Raw genomic sequence first — 13,051 nt, forward strand, 5'->3', positions numbered from 1 at the left:
ATTTAAAAACATCTCATTGCAGGAAAATAGGTATGAGCTATATTAGCACAGAGTCCAAGTTCCAAATGCAGAGTTAGTTTGGTTTTTTCTTTTCCAATCTAGAAATGTAGCACACTCAGCTGTCCGTGTGTAATGGTTCTGTATTAGTGAGTTCAGCTAACTGCAGATTGAAAATGTTTGGAAAGACATTTTACCTGTGTGAAGCGCGTGCTGCATTTTTTGTCCTGGCTCTCTAAATAACGCAGCATAACAGTTTTTCGTATAGCATGTACATCAGGTTAGGCGTTCAGAGTAATCTGAAGTGCAGGGGAGCGCAGATGTAGGTTATTTCCAAGTGCTGCGCTACTTTATGTGCAGGACTTGTGCATCTGGGAACCACAATATTCATGGACCCAGGTCCCCAAGGACACCCAGGGACAGCTGACCATGGTGACTACAAGATCTGTTTAAAAATTGCATGGGCCTCGGCACTGCCCAAGATATTTGAGTTCAGTATGAAGCAACTTAAGCCACACTTCTGCCTCCCTGTACACAACCACTTTTCCCAAGTTCAAACAAAAACTACGTATCCACATACATCTAATGCACACAATATGTATACAGTATATATGCACACATGAAAATACACACATAAATACATCCAATATGTATGTAATATGTACACTTAAAAAGGTTTTTAATTATTTATTTGTGTGGTGCAAGGTCTTGTTATGCAGCTCTGACTCGTAGCGATCCTCCTGTCTTAGCCTTCCCAGTGCTGGGATTACAACCATGTGCCACCATCCCTGGTTTTGGTGGCTGGCAGGAGGCACCCGAGGTTCCAGGGCCAGCATATGGTACTGGGAATCAAACCCGGGTCCTTCTGCTTGCCTAGCAGGTGGTTAGACTGCCAAGCTATCTCCCCAGCCCCATAATATATACTCTTATCTGGATGATTTTCTCAAAATGTAGAGCTCAAGGAAATTTAGAAAGCTACGCAGTTGCTGATTTTGACAACACATTGTACACTATGGAAGTTTATTGAGCTACAGTGAAAATCCAGCTTTAAACCCATGTACTTGTCTTCTGTGTTTCCTTGTGTCCCTTTCATTTGAAGTTCTAGAATTATCAATGAATATTAACATATACAAAGTATAAAGTGTTTCTTATGTTAAACTGAATGAGTCTCCCCTTTTTCCACAACTTCATTCCCCTTCTTAGAAATAACTACTGTTAAGTTTGGAATATGTTTTCCCAGGTATTTTCTGTATGTATGTTAAACATGTATGGAATCATCCTAGGTCTAGGTATATATGTAAATATGCATAGATACACGGGTGGAGGGACAGATAATTGGGCGGGTGGATGGATAACGCGTGGATGAGTGGATGAATGGCCTGGGAGGAGACCGGTGAAGGGGGAGCGGATGATGGGTGGAAGAGGCCTGTGTCATTCCCCTAATGATAGAGCACTGCTCTGTCTGCGCGGTGACAGGGTGGTGCTGAAGGGTCCGTCTTGGCCCTTTACAGCCAGTGTGCAGGGCCTTGAATGAGTTTGAAATTGGCTTTGGTATTTAAATATGGAATTTGAGTCAGACATTGTACATTTTAGAAGAATTTTCATTTCTAATTGTAGCATGTCATCAACTATTAATTCTTAACTTTGTTCCCCTTCAGTTAATTATGAAGGCCTTGCCAAAAATCTCTCCGTGAGTATCTTTATTTTCCATTATCTGGTTATTGTCAATTTTGTGTATGTAGAAAAGGGGTTCAATGTCTATGGTTAGGATTAGAATATTTTAGTATATGGGCCAATATCGCTGGCTCTTAAAGGTCTTTGGGGACATGTCCCAATAATCAATGCCTGAAGGTTTTTCAGAATATACTTGCTAGTTCTATAAAAATATATGACAGTACTCAAAATAATTGAAAAAATGTAAAGAAAAACACATGGCTGTACTGTTATAAACTGGTTAGCTTTTTGACGGTTTTCTTCTGAGCCAGGCTTGGAGGTGCCTACCTGTAATCCTAACACTCTGGGAGGCTGTGACAGGAGGGTCACAAACTCAAGCTCAGAGCAGGCAAAAGAATGACTTAGCAGGATACTGTCTTGAAGTAAAAAATGTTTAAAACAGCTGAAAATAATAGGTCAGCGTGAATGCCATAGGCTCAGTTTCTGGTACTGCAAAGAGAGAAGGAAGGGAAGAAGGGAGGAAGGAAAGAAAGAAGAAAAGAGAAGGAAATAAGATTAATCCTAGCAGTCATGACTTCATTGTGGTCTTGGGTAACCAAGTGACACAGTCAAAGAGCCCTAGGGTGCAATAACAATTATGATATCTAATAAAAACTCAACTGACTTGGAATATTTACCTTGTAAAGTATACAACTAGCAAGGAAGTTTTTATTTTATTTTTCAGTAGTGGTGATTGACCCTAAGGCCTTAACACTGAACTACATGCCCAGTGCTTTGTTTTTATTTTATTTTATTTATTTGGTACAGGCTCTACACAGCTTGGGCTTTAGTGATTCTCCTGTTTTCAGCCTCCACAGTTCTGGGATGACAGGCACATACCATCACTCCTGGACTCTGTTGCTGGCTCAGCATGCCCAGGGGTGGGGCCAGCATGACGTGGTGTGGGGGATCGAAACCTGGTCCCTGCACTTGCCTAAGCAGGCACCTAGTCCACTGAGCTATCTCGCCAGCCCTGTCCTATTTTATTTCTTGAGACTGTCTAAATCACTCAGGCTGGGCTTATCCTTGTATCCTGCCTCAGCCTCCCAGAATGCAAGAACTGTTCTTTTTCTATCTGTGACCAGGCAGGCTGGTAAAGTGTGAGAAAAAACTTACATGGAATTAAAAGGAATTTCAAGAGAGGTTTGCAGTTTTTCCAGCACGGAAATAATAGCATGCTTTTGTTCTTGTTCTGACCTTTCGCACTCGCAGTGTCTCGAGCCCAAGCAGCACTTCAAACCTTACCTGAAACAGTTCCTGCCCAAGCGTTTTCACTTTGCCAAAAGCAACAGGATCGAGCCCCTGATGTTCTACCTGGACCCGCAGTGGCAACTTGCACTGTAAGTTCTGCAGTCTCCCTGGTAGAGAGCGTAGCTGGCCTTTCAGTAACCCAGGGCAACCAGTGGGCCTTTTCTAACGATGGTGCCATGTGAAAGTTCTACAAATAGGATTCTCTTTCCTGGACCCAGGATTTCTTAACTTTGGCCTACTAATTTTTTGCTTGTTTGAGATTGAATCTTACTCTGTGGTGCAGGCTGGCCTAGGACTCTCGGTGATCCTCCTGCTTCAGCCTCCCAAGTGCTGGGATGATTTGTACTCTCATAGGAGAATTAATACTTAGTGGCTATCTGAGTACCATATGCCAAACATTTTTTTTTTTTTAAATTATTTATTTGGCACAGGCTCTCACTCACGGCTCAGAGTCATAGTGATCCTCCTGTTTCCAGCCTCTCCAGTGCTGGGATTGCAGGCATGCACCACCACACTGGGTCTTGGTGGCTGGCTCAGCGTACCCAGGGGTGGTGCCAACCATGGCATATGGTGCCAGGAATTGAACTGGGACCCTGCACTTGCCAAGCAGGCACTTAGTCTGCTGAGCTATCTCACTAGCCCATGCCAAGCATTTTTTCACCCTGTATCTTTGAAGTTTTACAAATGATCTGCATGAGACATTGAAAGAAGACAGTTAAATCTGTGTGAAGTCACAGCTAGTTGATACCGTAGTCATAGGGTTCAGATGCACGTCACCTAAGGCCTGGCCACCTCTTTTACTTCATGGATAAGTCAGCTCTTAAGCGCTGTGGCCCAGAGAAGAGAGACCAGGATCTGGGCCTGATGGTGCCCACCTGTGATCCCAGCACTTGGGAGACGGAGGCAGGAGGATCACGATGAGTTTGAGGCCAGCTTGAGCTACAGGGAGACTTCTGTCTCAAAGAAACTGAGACAAAATAAAATAAAATAACCCCCCAAAAGAAAAAAAGCAAGATATTTCAAAGCTAAGTTATTTAATTTACTTTATGTTGGCTTAGCAAATCCTTCCTTGATCTACATACGTGAGTACGCTGTCTCAGGAGTTCTGCTTTGAAATCCTTCTCTCATTTCTAACATGATACTCATATTATGTCAAGATGAGAATTATGCCTCCAAAAGGAATTTTGATCAGATACTATATGGGCTATCTGCTTGGAAGGAATTGTACGGGACAAGATTGAGTAATTTGGGTAATTACTACATTTTCACTGTGTTTACTAAATGTCTTCTTTCTGTTTATGTAAACTGTTGGCAATCATTTGTCTAAATAATATAAATTTAAAAATAAATCAAAGAGTGAAATAAAAGGTAAAAGAAAACCAAAACAGTTACTTTTTTTTTTATTAATGAAGAAGTTATAGTTACTGATTATGTGAGTAGATTTCACATTATTGATCCGCACATGTTAAAACAGGAGTCCCACGGAGAGGAAGCCCTGTGGAGGCGGGTTTCATGGCTCTGACAATGTATTTTCAAATATGCAAGTAAGTGAAACTTTCATTCTTTAAGAAAAAATAGAGCTAAGCCTGAAGAGAAGCTAATATATAAAGTGGGAGATTTAAAAGCACAGGTTATGATTTTTTTCTTAAACATATTTTATATTGCTGTCTTTCTTTGGAAAATAAAGAATTTTATTACTATTTTATATTCATGTTTCATGAATCTGTTGGGGTAACATTCACTAAATTGCTAATAGTTATTTGTGCACCAGTAAGTGGATGACCCCACTACAGAAGAAAGCCAGGGCTGTAGCTGATGAAAAGGAATCATACCTATATGTTCTGAAAAGAGATATCTTTTATTTTATTTATTTTTTTTTTCAGCACTAGGGATTGAACCTGGGACCTTGGGGTTGAACTGTCCCCCAGGTCTTCCCCGCCCCCCTTTGGGACACTATCTTGCTATATTGCCTGGGCTGGACTTGAATTTGCAGTCCTCCTGCATCAGCCTCCCAGAGTGGGGAGATTGCATACATGCTTGCCTTGCGCTTATAAGTTTGAAAAAAAAAAAAAAAAGTTAAATTGTTCCCTGCAGCACCATGGGAAGTGGGCATGGTGAGACTAATACTGTATGCCATTTTGGACAAGAGAGAGGAGTCCGCTGTCCATTCTGTCCTGCTCCTCAAATCAGGGAGTATAGTAAAACTAAGAGAAGAGTTTGAGGTGTCGTTAGGTTGTACATATAATAATGGAGTTTAGAACAACATCCCGCGAGGTCTGCCAAGCCAGGACATCTCCCCACCTTAACATACTTCCAAGGCTCCTAATACCCGTTTTTGCACCACCTCTGCATGTAGCTGAACTGCACTGACAAAAGTGTTACTGCTCTTGCCAACCCAGGCTCTCTTTATTGGCTATGGACCTGGATTCAAGCACAGTGTGGAGGTTGACGCCTTTGAAAACATTGAAGTCTATAACTTAATGTGTGGTGAGTGTGAACGGGAGGAGGGGAGAGTTGAGGAGGACAGTGCCGAGCAGTCACGCACTGGGCCCTGGGGGGTGTGGTGGTGGAGGAGGACGGACCCTCGCATTTTCCCTTTCCTCTTCTGATCGAGATGCAACTGAAAATAAAATGTGCAGCGTTGCTTCTCGTTGCTCGTGTGACATCATCTGGGTGGAGTCAGTGCTCAGGGGGGTCTCTGCACAGTGCTGGGCCTTGGGGTTCAATTCTATAACTCCTGGGTCAGAGGAGCGCTAGGAGCAAAAGGGTGGAGTTTGGGGACAGTGAGAGGAGAGCAAAATGGCAGAACTTCTGGTAGTAGTAACAGCTGAACAGATGGCAATGTCCAGGTTGTAAGAACAAAGGCAGGGCTGTAAGGCCTGTTGTTTTTTTTTCCCCCTGGTACCAGGAATCAAACTTGGGACCTTGTGCTTGCCTGCCAGGTAGGCGATTAAGCCATTGAGCTATCTCCCTGGCCCTAAATTATTTGTAATGCTGGAATTGAACCTAGGGCTTTTTTTTTTTTTGGTAGTACCAGGGATTGAACTCAGGATCTTGAGCTTGCCAGGCAAGCACTTATTCCACTGAGCTATCTCCCCAGCCCAAGGCCTGTTCTTAGTCTGTGGAGAGCATTGGGTTTTATGTACTGTTCCCTTTTTGTGTTGATAACGGGCATTTGCAAGACTCTTTATGTCCTGAGTATGAAATTCTTTGACCAATAGCCAATCACTTTAAATGAGTTGTACATCCTGAAATACTCAGATCCATGGCTGATATGTAGTACTTCTTGGCTATTATTATTATTGTAGAACTTAGAAATTTTTATAGAGAAGTAGTACATACATGCCAGCATTTCTTATCAGAATAGCCTACTTACAAGTAGTTTAAAAGCCAAGAAAGTCTTAGTTTTAGTTAAAAGGGCAAAGGAGATCTGTGTTTGTCTCTGCCTCTCTCTCTAGTTAGATATCTGTCTGTCTGTCTTTCTATCTATCTCTATCTATCTATCTATCTATCTATCTATCTATCTATCTATCTATCTATCATCTGTCTGTCACCTGTCTGTGTCTATCGGCCTATCTACCTATCCTACCTATCTGTCGAACTACCTATTTGTTTTGCAAACCGTGCAAACCATAGCATAAGTCTACCCACTCACTTGGTTTGAACTTCTAAGTAGCTCTTTCCCATTCTTGGAATTACGCAGATTTACTGAACTTAACACCTGCTCCGAATAATGGAACTCACGGAAGTCTTAACCATCTCCTAAAGCATCCCGTTTACACCCCAGAACACCCCAAAGAAGTACAGCCCCCAGCGAGCTGCCCCATCACAGGGACCCCCAGAGACAACCTGGGCTGCTCCTGTGACCCCTCGGTGAGTAGCTCTGAGAGGCGCAGCCCGCATCCTCTGCTGAGAACTACAGATGCTTAGCGAACACTGAGCGCCGGGGCAGGCCAGCTTGCAATTGCTCTGTACCCCAGCACCACTTATTTCCTCCACTTTGCATCCTTCTTCAGTTGGTTTTATCGTCTGGTGCTCTGAGGGGTTGAGTAAGCTCATTGCAGAGTTCTCTCTAAAATAGCCCAACCTCGAGTAAATTTAGGGGAAAGTAGCATTTTTGTATAAAATGGATCTATGATGCTGCTCTTTTTATCTTATCTCCACAGGATTTTTAAGTATATCTTAGTAATTATAAGTAAACCTTAATAATTAGTATTAGTACTAGTATTGTAAGTAAGCTTAGTAATCAGTATCCAATAAGTATCTTAGCAGCTACTGCAAGAAGATAAAAATACCTGGTGTTAGGAACCAAATGGACCTCAGTGGTGAGGGTAGCCTGCAGTGGGAGGTGCCCATGTTGTTCTCCCTGTTACCTGTCAGGCCTGGTTTAGGCACCTCGAGAGCTACTGGAGAAGGGACAAGAATCCAAAGCAGGGCCTTGTCTTATTAGTCATTTCTCCTAGCCTCATCAATGGAAAAGAAAACATTTTAGTCAGAGGAGTCTTGGAATCTCACCTCTGTTCCATGTTGGGTTAGTTGGGCTTGGGTTGTGAGGGGGCTGGTGACAGTCCCTTTGTGCCTCCTCAGCCCTAACAGAGTTTTCTGAACTTGTTTTTAGATTTTGCCTATTGGTGATTTTCAGATGCAGTTTAATCTGACCAGGACGGAAGGTAACGCATGGAACTCCCCAATGGAAGAGGGGGGACAGCTCATGCTCAGCAGCAGGAGCCGCAGAGCATTGGTTTAGGGCCTCATTTAGGGGTGACCGGCAAACAGAGACCCACATGGTGAAACACAGCTCTTGCTTTACCTGAGTCTGGGCTGTTAGGCAGAAGGGAAGAAGGGCCATTTTACAGTGAAAGGGTGTATGACACTGTCACTTAAATCCAGGTCACTATGTGCACACTGTAGAAGGGCTTTGAAATTTTGAAGATTTTTATGTTTTCTGTGGAGTCTTACATTTTCATTTAATGTACCAGCTCATGCCAGGTGTGGTGCTGCATACCTGTAATACCAGCCCTAGGGAGGCTGAGGTGGGAGGAACCCTGCAGGATCAGGGCCAGCCTGAACTACACACAGGGACACCCTCTCTCAGAAAGGCAAAGCATACAAACAAAATGCCAGCTTGGTATATATCTCCAGGTTTTTAACTAATTATAAGAGGTTATATATATATATATATATATTTTTTTTTTTTTTTTTTTTCGTTTGTGTATTTGGTACAGGGTCTCACTACACAGCTCACACTTGTAGTGATCCTCCTGTTTTCAGCCGCCCCAGCACTGGGATTGTAGGTGTGTGCTACTACAGTTTGCTGGCTCAGCGCACCCTACAGGCAGGGGCTGGTGTGGCATGCGGGACCAGGGATCGAACCTTGGTTCCTGCGCATGCCATAGCAGGTGCTTACTCCGCTGAGCTATCTTGCGGGCCCTATGAGAGGTTATAAATTGACTTCTTTACCCAGGGGTTATTTCTTTTAACTTTTGAATGAAAATTAAGAACATATAGGTGGCTGATGAGATTCTTCAGACTTGGCTAGGATGGTCAGAGCCACTCGGATACAATCTCTGATCCTTCAATTACCTGACTCATTTTTGTCTTGCTGGAAGATAGAGGTGTATAGTCTGCTTTAATCCTGACATGAGCCTGCCTGCATAAAACTCCTACTCTAAATGCTGGGTGGCAGAATCCTTTTATCTCCAGTGTGGCTGAGTGTAAACAGTGACACGTTCAGAATGGAGTGGACCCACCCTTGAACGTGAGCTTAGCAGCCCTGTGTCGTGGAAGAAGGCTTTTTTCTCTGTGAGCTTCTGTTTCCTCCTGAGTAAAACAGATGCATGACCTTAATTCACTGGGAGATGTAGGAATCAATTAGGTGGTGGAAGCGTCTCACAGAGCATTAGCTGTTTGGGAAGGGGCAGCAGATGCCTCCATTGTTTCCCTCGGTTGTTCTCAGCTTCGGTTCTGAATCCTGTGCTTTCTAAGTTCCCGTACGAGCTTTGTGCAGCAGCACATCCTAATGAATGGGCGATCAACGTAATGTTAAAAACTTGGTGATGCGAGTCCTACTTGGAATTTCTAACAATTTCATATAGTATCTCCTTGTAAACCTTGATAACACGTTGATCTCTCAGTATCTTTATAAGCAAAAATTGCCGCCAACCACATTGCTTTTGTTAATTTTTTATGGTTCCTGCTTTTTTTTTCTTTTGAGACAGGGTTTTGCTTGATACATAGTTCTGGCTGGCCTTGAGCTCATGGTGATCCTCCTGCCTCAGCCTTCCAAGGGCTGGGAACCACCAGCATGTGCCACCTCGCCCAGCTACTCTTAATGAGTTGCTTTTTTTATTTTTATTATTTTAACTGAAAACAGTTTTTCAACACGCTGAAGTAGAGGAAAGGGTCAGAGGAGCGTATGACCATGTATTATTCACAGTGCACATGAGTTGCATTTAAATGGTGGCTTCCTTTTTCCTCTGGGGCTCCAGAGAAGAACGTGGACCGCGGAGCTCTGCCCTACGGAAGGCCCCGGGCTGTGGAGAGGAAGAGCGTGTGTCTGCTCTATCACCACCAGTTTGTGAGCGGGTACAGCCGCGACATCCTCATGCCCCTCTGGACGTCCTACACCGTGGACAAAAATGCAAGTGTCTGCTGTTTCTCTGGCCCTGCAGGGGCTTCAGGTTATACTGTTAGCAAAAGCTTGGCAGCAAGCCTGTCGCTGTGGTGCAGGCCCCAGAGTGGGGAGACGCTGGGTGGGAAAGCAGAAAAGGTGGGTTCTGCAGTCGATGCGCCCCTTGCGAGCTGTGCGGCTCTGAGACACCACAGAGCAGAGGCCGCCGAGATGGGAAGCGTGTGCCAATTTGGTCCTTGTTTTAATATTGAAGACTGATTTATAGTTTAATAGTTTTTGGCTTCTCTCAGGATATCAACTGGATTGAATGAATACAGTTGCTGTTAATACTCAATGATAAATGAAAAGACAGGGTGTGTACATACGTAATTTCTGTGTTAAAAATATAACATGCACTTGCACATATTATTTTGAACCTTACGTAAAAAATTTTAAAGAACACTTCGAGATGCTGGTTTTCACTTGGCTTCCTAATATGTAGCGTCCACCAGATTTTGGGCGGCACCTCTTATATTTGTTGTTGTTTAACGCCTTAATTATGGTGCTCATTGATTCTGGTTAACTTTTCAGCTTTCCGAAGCTACCTGAATTCATAGTTGTCACTACTTCTGGGGTTGTCCCTTGCTTGTAAATGGCTTTCCTCCCTTCTCCCAGAGACGTGTGGCAGCGCAGGGGGTGTGCAGAGCAGCATTGTGCTGCGTGACACGCTGAAAATTGTAATTTAAAACTGAAATGCAATGTGCGCAGTGTAGGAAGATGTTAGCACGTTTGTGGCAAGGGATTAGCGTCCTGAAACTTGTAACAGATCTTCACCTTTCAGTTAGAGAAAAGGTGGCTGTGGACCAGTGGAGGACAGCAAGGGTGGACGCACAGGTCTCCTGTGCCCTCCCGTGCCTAATGCCTGCGGCCTGTTGGCCCCTCTCCTCCAGGATGTGCTCTCTGCAGGGGACTTCTCCAACTGCGTGTACCAGGACCTGCGGATCCCCCTGAGTCCTGTCCATAAATGCTCCTTTTATAAAAACAACGCCAAACTGAGCTACGGGTTCCTCACCCCCCCACGTAAGCCTCTGCCTCCCCACGCCCCCTCTCTGCGTCCTCTTTCATGCCTCACTGCCCAGATGGGCCCTGCAGCTCAGAGACGTTTGGGGGCAGCAGGTGCTCTTCTGGGCCGGAGAGGGTCCTGTCCCCTCACCGTGAAGGCTCAGGAAGGGAGATTGCCTGCGCGATGCCGTCAGCCAAAAGTGGACAAATCACGTGACGCTTGAATGTGCTTCCTTTGCGGGTCTTCTTGTTGTACTTTCTATCTCTTTGACGAATTGTCCTGAAAAAAGGAGAAATTAAAAAAGTTTAAGGGGTGACTCTAACGCATCTGCCTTTCTTTCAGTAGCAGGGAGGCCCTTCCTGCTAACTTTGTATGAATTCCCCCCACCCTACACCGGGAGAAACTCTAACTTTGAATGTTAGGTTCAAAGAATAAAAAATTGTTCTGTGTTTTTATTTTTAGAACTGAGTAAATATTCAAGCCAAATATATTCTGAAGCATTACTTACTACTAATATCGTGCCAATGTACCAGAGTTTTCAAGGTAAAAAATTTTGACTTTATAATTTCAGTATATATGGGTATTTTTATTTAATAGGATTTGTGGACTAAATCAAATAAATAAATAAATATCAAATACATTGCTGAAGGTTTGTTTAATATGAGCTGGGCATGACCTATAATCCCAACCTCTGGGAGGCATAACCATGAATTCAAGGCCAGCCTGAACTACAGGGTGAGACCCTGACTAAAAAAAAAAAAAAAAAAAAAGAAATACAAAAAGCTTTTACTTTGAAAATACATGCAGGTAAACTCTCTAAATATTAGAATTATCTTCTAAGGTCTGGTCTACTGTCTCGCTATGTAGCTCAGGCTGGCCTGGAGTAGCCCAGGCTGGTCTTGAACTCCCAGTGATCCTCCTGCCTCAGTCTCTTAAGTACTCCACCATGGCCAGATGTATATTTAAAAGTTTCTAAACATTTTTGACAGAAAAGTATGTAACACTCTTGTTAAAGTTATCTAGCTAACACGATCAACTCATACATACTGTACAAGGAAACTGAGAGGAAGACCTGTTGGAAATGCACAAGGGAACTAGAAGAAAGGTTGGGGTCAGAGGGGAGGTAAAGGGATCAAAAGTAGTCAAGGTGGGCTGTGTCCATGTGCCAGTCCCCCCGAAGTGAAGGGGAGTGTGAGGTATTGTGAGCATTCCATAATGAAAGAGTGAAAAGAACTCATATGTAACATTTCATCTGCTTCCCAAATTGTTAATTCCTAGTGGTTTTTATTTTGAAAATAAATAGAACTTACATCATCAACTGTTGTAGCGTTCCACACCTACAGGCAAAACCCACACATTCACACTTAATCCGACTTGTGCATGTTTACGTAGAGCCTCTAAGGTGTCTTCTTTGCGTCCACACCCTTGTGCGTGTGTCAGAGGGAAGATTCAGGCAGTGACAGTCCGTCCAACGTGGTCGTGGGGCTGATGTGTTTCACGGGTAGCGTGCTGGCTGTCCTTGCAGACCTCTGTCATCCTTCTCATTTTAGTTATCTGGCGCTACTTTCACAATACCCTCCTGCTGAGGCTCGCCAAGGAGAGGAACGGCGTCAACGTGGTCAGTGGCCCCGTGTTTGACTCCGACTATGACGGCCACAGCGACTCCGGGGAGACTCTGAGGCAGTAAGGATGGGCGATGTCATGCTTGCAGGTGGCCGTTGGTGGCCTGGCCCTGTGGTGGGGCTGCAGGGCCCTTCCGGCCAACACTGCTCGGCTCTGCTCTGTGTACAGGATGTTGCTGAGCATAACAAAATGCGTGGGGTCTCTGATTTTGAGGTCTTGCTCAATGTTTGGTACAATACTCTTTCTGTGTGAGGAGTAGTTGGTTGGGTTGAGTGTTTCTCAAGCCCCATTTGTTGTTGTCTTTTTGAGACAGGGTCTCTGTGCATCTCAGGCTGGCCTTGAGCTCACTTTCTAGCTGAGGCTGGTCTGAACTCTCAACAGTCCTCCTGCCTCAGCCTCCAAGCGCTGGGATTACAGGCATGGGCCACCACACCTGGCTTGGAGTGTCTTGTTCTTATTCTCAATCTGGCAGAGTACACTGGGGTTTTGGGATTAACCCAATCTCATATAGCACATTTCATTATTTGGCTCAATTTGAACTTACGATTTATTGAAAGTGTGCTCTGTTGAAATGTTCCTTAAAAATATCTCTGTTCAGAAGGTCCTTGCCTATGCCTGTGACTTCAGGAATTTCACCTAATTTTTCTTTTAACAGATTGTTTCTGTCTTAATGTTTAGATCTTTAAACTGGTTAGATTTTCACTTAGTGCCTGGTAAGAGATATGCGTCTACCTTTTATCTTCTGCACTAGGTAGCCAGTTGTCCCAGCATCACTTGTTTAAAAGGCCATCTCT

At 44.0% G+C, this 13,051-nt stretch overlaps 1 protein-coding gene across 1 annotated transcript in view; it reads left to right on the forward strand.

The window, feature by feature from the left end:
• The window catches only part of Enpp1 (ectonucleotide pyrophosphatase/phosphodiesterase 1), a 57,410-nt gene that overhangs the window by 39,881 nt on the left and 4,478 nt on the right, over nucleotides 1–13,051 (forward strand). Inside the window, exons 12-21 of the mRNA XM_004630314.2 lie at nucleotides 1,656–1,687; nucleotides 2,923–3,050; nucleotides 4,436–4,505; nucleotides 5,361–5,448; nucleotides 6,665–6,834; nucleotides 7,580–7,631; nucleotides 9,450–9,601; nucleotides 10,522–10,651; nucleotides 11,097–11,177; nucleotides 12,185–12,317. Of these exons, the coding sequence (XP_004630371.1) occupies nucleotides 1,656–1,687; nucleotides 2,923–3,050; nucleotides 4,436–4,505; nucleotides 5,361–5,448; nucleotides 6,665–6,834; nucleotides 7,580–7,631; nucleotides 9,450–9,601; nucleotides 10,522–10,651; nucleotides 11,097–11,177; nucleotides 12,185–12,317 (1,036 nt within the window). The remainder of the gene's footprint in view (nucleotides 1–1,655; nucleotides 1,688–2,922; nucleotides 3,051–4,435; nucleotides 4,506–5,360; nucleotides 5,449–6,664; nucleotides 6,835–7,579; nucleotides 7,632–9,449; nucleotides 9,602–10,521; nucleotides 10,652–11,096; nucleotides 11,178–12,184; nucleotides 12,318–13,051) is intronic.

This window comes from Octodon degus, unplaced genomic scaffold, assembly GCF_000260255.1.
Source record: "Octodon degus isolate 3935 unplaced genomic scaffold, OctDeg1.0 scaffold00034, whole genome shotgun sequence".
NCBI lineage: Eukaryota > Metazoa > Chordata > Mammalia > Rodentia > Octodontidae > Octodon > Octodon degus.